The sequence below is a fragment of the Echinops telfairi genome, unplaced genomic scaffold (genome assembly GCF_000313985.2).
Source record: "Echinops telfairi isolate 266 unplaced genomic scaffold, ASM31398v2 ScPeMD7_23;HRSCAF=83, whole genome shotgun sequence".
Classification (NCBI taxonomy): Eukaryota; Metazoa; Chordata; class Mammalia; order Afrosoricida; family Tenrecidae; genus Echinops; species Echinops telfairi.
The window spans coordinates 51,439,854-51,444,135 of record NW_022103920.1 but is presented as its reverse complement, the minus strand read 5'-3'; the positions used below and the strand labels follow the sequence as shown (position 1 = coordinate 51,444,135).

General features: G+C 42.2%; 1 protein-coding gene across 1 annotated transcript; it reads right to left on the bottom strand.

The window, feature by feature from the left end:
* Positions 1–353: 353 nt before the first annotated feature.
* On the bottom strand, positions 354–1,000 carry LOC101661920 (WD repeat-containing protein 53-like). Its single transcript, XM_045288978.1, has one exon. It carries the CDS (start codon positions 978–980, stop codon positions 378–380), a length of 603 nt encoding a protein of 200 aa, XP_045144913.1. The 5' UTR covers positions 981–1,000; the 3' UTR covers positions 354–377.
* Positions 1,001–4,282: the final 3,282 nt, after the last annotated feature.

The following is a 4,282-nucleotide window of genomic DNA, read 5'->3' as shown; positions in this document are numbered from 1 at the left end:
CTGCGGTGGCTGTGCTCGCTGGCCGCTGGGCCCGAGCGCTCGCTGGCCGCCCGATCACGGGGCCCCCCCGCAGGCTGCTCCGCGTCGTGTGGTCCAACTAGCTGCCACTGCCCCCAGACTTGGAGTCCCCTGCCTTGGGGTCCTTCTCCTTCCGCCGGTCGCTGCCGCTGCGGTTGGAGCCACTACTCCGGCTGCCTTCACTGTGCTGGCTACTGGCACTGCCCCCGGCGTAGCTGTAAACCCAGCTCTGGGAAGCCGGGGTGTGGGTTGTAGGGGTGCGGGGGCGGCGGGTACTGGTAAGGGAAGGCCATGGGCCATGGAGCGGCCCCGGGGTGGGTCCATTTTTTTTAAAAGTTATTCAAATACTTTTATTAGATTTAAATTTCATTTAAGGGATATACAGATATACAACTAGTCTGATCAGCTACTAATATATTTTGGCATCCCTTTAGCGTTGTACCCAAGAGCCAGTTCACTTTTTCTCCGTGTGTAATAGTCAGCTTTGGTAAAATGTTGCCACATTCCTCTTCGTCTGTTCCGGAAGCACTAGCGCTGCGACCCTGCTTGGTGTAAGTTGCTCTTTTACTTTTCCTCTTGTGGACTTGTTTTGTAGGGCTCTTCTGTTTTTTCTGGACTTCACTGCTCACATCCCACAGCATTATCTTTCCATCATTTCCTCCAGTAAGCAGCAAATAAGACTCTGGCAAAAAGCTGACCTGGGACACCCCCAGGGTGTGAGCCTTAAACCCCAGTTCCCGTTCACACTTGACTCCCACCACCCTAAAGATTCGAACCTTCCCATCTTCTGCACCACAACTGAAAATATTGCCACAAGATGCCACAGAGATAGAGTGTGCTAGTGCAGGGTTTAAGAGCTGACCAGGTGACTGTGGGCCCTCCATGTCTTCTGATTCATCCTCCTGTACATTTGTAATCCAGAGTGGCCGGGCTTTCGGGAGGGTCCATAGCATCACCTGCATATCCAGTCCACATGACACCAGGCTCTGAGGTCTTTGAGGCCGAAAAGCGACAGAGGAACAGATACCAATACAACCGCTTAAATAAATAAATAAATATAGGACATAAACTGTACCAGATAGCAAAAAAAAAAAATTTAAATATTTTGAAAACCAAACCCACTACTATCAAGTCACCTCTGACTCATAACAACCCCAGCAAACAGATACAACTGCCCTTCGGGTTTCTGAGTCTAAATTCTCGTGGGGGTGGAAAGTGTCATCTTTCTCCCTTGGAGCAACTGGTGGGCAAGAACTGCTGGCCTTGCATCCAGCAGCTCAGCATATAACCCACCACACCATCAGGCAAAAGTAAGACTATAAGGCAAGCAATAGCTTTGTGATGCAATATTTTACTGAAAGGGCATTGTGTATTTTTCCCTTCATCCTTTAACAAGGTTAGATCCATGCTTGACTCATGGAGTAAAACGTTTTATATCAAAATTCTTACTATATATGGAATTAAGAAAAAAATATGGATAAATTGCCAGTGACAGTGATTTAGAAAAAATGAAGAGTATGAAACAGAAGTATCTGATTTTTGACCTGCTGAGATGAATGGCATAGTGGGTTATGCATTGGGCTGCTAATCTCAAGACAGCAGTTCAAATCCACCAAGCACTCCATGGGAGAAAATTGTGGTTTTCTATTCCCGTAAAGACTTTTAGAGTCTCAAAAACTTACCAGTGCAGTTCTACACTGCCCTATAGAGTTGCTATGAATCAGAATCAACTCAATGGCAGTGAGCTTGGGACTTTTGAGAGGAAAATATGTCAGGAAAACCATCAGTATTAATGGAAGCTTTGTCCCCAAGCCTACTTAATGTTTTAAACAGCCATGTTGTCATTTTGAGGACATGTGCCTGGTCCAAGCCATGGTATTTTCAATCACCTCATAAACATGGGAAAGTTGGACATTAAATGAGCAAGGCTGGAAAAGTATTGGTGCATGTGACTTATGGTACTTACAAAGAAGATTGAAAGTACTGTGGACTAAAAGAAAACAAACAAAATCGGTCTTGGAGAAAGTAAAGCCAGTGTGTTCCTTGTAAGTAGAGATGGTTAGATTTTGTCTCATGGACTTTTAGACATGTTATCAGGAGAAATAAATCCCTGGAGAAAGATCTCAGGATTGGTAAAGTATTATGTCAGAAAATGGGAAGAAGACCGTGAAGGTGATTAACTGACACAGTGGTTGCAACAATGGGCTCAGGCATAACAGTCATTGTGAGGATGGGTGGGAGCAGGCAGTGTTCCCTTGTGTTGTACAAAGGTCTCTGAGCTGGAAGTGACTCCAGGGAAGAAAACAGCAACAACAAGCCCCAAGCTGTCTAACAACCAGGGTGTACCCACATCAAATTGTAGGTTTGTTCAGAGCTAAGCCAGCATGCCATTTATGTCTAAACCTTTAGTTTTAGGGAAGAAAAAAAAGCTGAAGAAAGATAGATAAGAGCCTGGAAGAAACTGCTAGGGAGGTTAAGAAGTCAAGGCAAATCACTCTGAATGGAAATTTTCAGAAGAGACTCCTCTATATAAATAACAGTTCACAATTTGGGGCAAAGGAGTCAAGAAAGGGCTAGATTGTCTCAATGTTTGGGATAAGCCAAAATGAGACTGAATATAACTTAAAGAGAGTATTAACATTATAAAATGTTAACAAAGATAAAGAAAAAGTTACTGTAGTGGAAAGGGGGGTGAGAAATATAGGGGAATAGAAGGCTAAGGGGAAAGACGGGGAAAAGGCATTTTGCCCTCATTTCCCTTTGGCGGAAATTAAGAATTCATGAGAAAATTTCATATCTTTAAGTTTATTTCAGTGTGGAGAGTGCTAGGAAATGGTGTAATGTTGTGTTGGAATTCTACTAGATTTGGAAAGAAAGAATCAGGGTGGAAATAGGGAAAAGAGTGGCTAAGAGACTAGTTCCTAAGGATAGAGGAAGAAAATAATGAGTCAGTAGGTAAACTAACTATGGGTCCAATGGTCTTCCTTCCAAAAACCCCAGATGTTTTCTAGTCTCATGACAGCAAGAAGCTCTTCTGCCAGATCTGCGTTATGGGAGAAGGGCACCCACCCCATTGCTGCTGAGTCGTCTCTCATCCTAAGGGAAAGAACTAAACGTGTCTTCTCCCCCCTTATCACACATAAGTCCATATTGTATCACATTTGCTTACTTCTGAGACCCTGAGAACCACCAGGCAAAATCTGCCACCAAGGAAATGTTTTTCCAAGTCTCACTAAATCAACCACTAATTTTGGAAGGCTAGACTCAGACATTAATTTTTTCCTGGAGAAAACTGAATAAAACACTTTGGAAGGCTCATTTTAAGTGGCCGAAAGTCTATTTTTTGCAATATTATATTAAAAGCTTCAATGTGAAAAGCCTATTCACTCAAGTACTTCAGAATAATGATCAGTTGGTTTCAAATGCCTTTAGCAAACTGGAAAAAAATCTCAGTGCCCTCAGATGACTAATGAAGAAACTCTATTAAGGAAGCTTCTATTCTAGTCTAGCAAGTCTGCCTGTGCCAAACTATGAATCCACTTTTTAAGAGCCCCAAATGCTTTTTAAACTTTCTCACTATTATGAACTGGTTATGAAAATCTGTTTAAATTATAAGCTATCTGCTTAATAGAAATGATATAGCCTATTTTTTAAAATTATTTATTCTGTTCTTACATTTTCCTTGTTCTGTGGACCGTTATGCAAGTTCAGGTTATTTTTTACTTTCTCATAGTATAATAATTTCTTAAAAGGTTATCTTGCTTCTAGTCCATGCTATATAGTGTTAGCAGTCTAGCAAGGAACAGATATCATTATTCTGCTTCATATTTTTCTCCCTCTTGATTAATCTGTAAAACCCTAACTTCCTGACACTGAGTAGTGCCAGTCTCATTCTCTCTTTGTTGATTTTATAGATCCAAGTTCAGTCAGATTGATATTTTCATATTCCCTTTACCCACAGCCTGCCTTTTGTAGTAGGACCTTATCCACACTGTCCTCCTTCCACAATCTTTCCCACGCTCACACTTTCCAGCAGCTATCTCCTCCTCATCCAAGAGATGCTTACACAAAGTCATCCTCTCAGTGGTCTCCATCTAGAATACACTCTCCTTCAGTGTCATCTTATCCATTGTCTCCTTCTAGAATATGCTCTCCTTCAGTGCCATCTTATCCATAGTCTCCATCTAGAATATATCTCCTTCAGTGCCATCTTATCCATTGTCTCTATCTAGAATATGCTCTCCTTCAGTGTCATCTTATCCAT

Excerpts from the sequence above, each read along its gene's own strand:
- LOC101661920 (XM_045288978.1), bottom strand. The coding sequence starts at position 980 with ATGCAGGTGATGCTATGGACCCTCCCGAAAGCCCGGCCACTCTGGATT.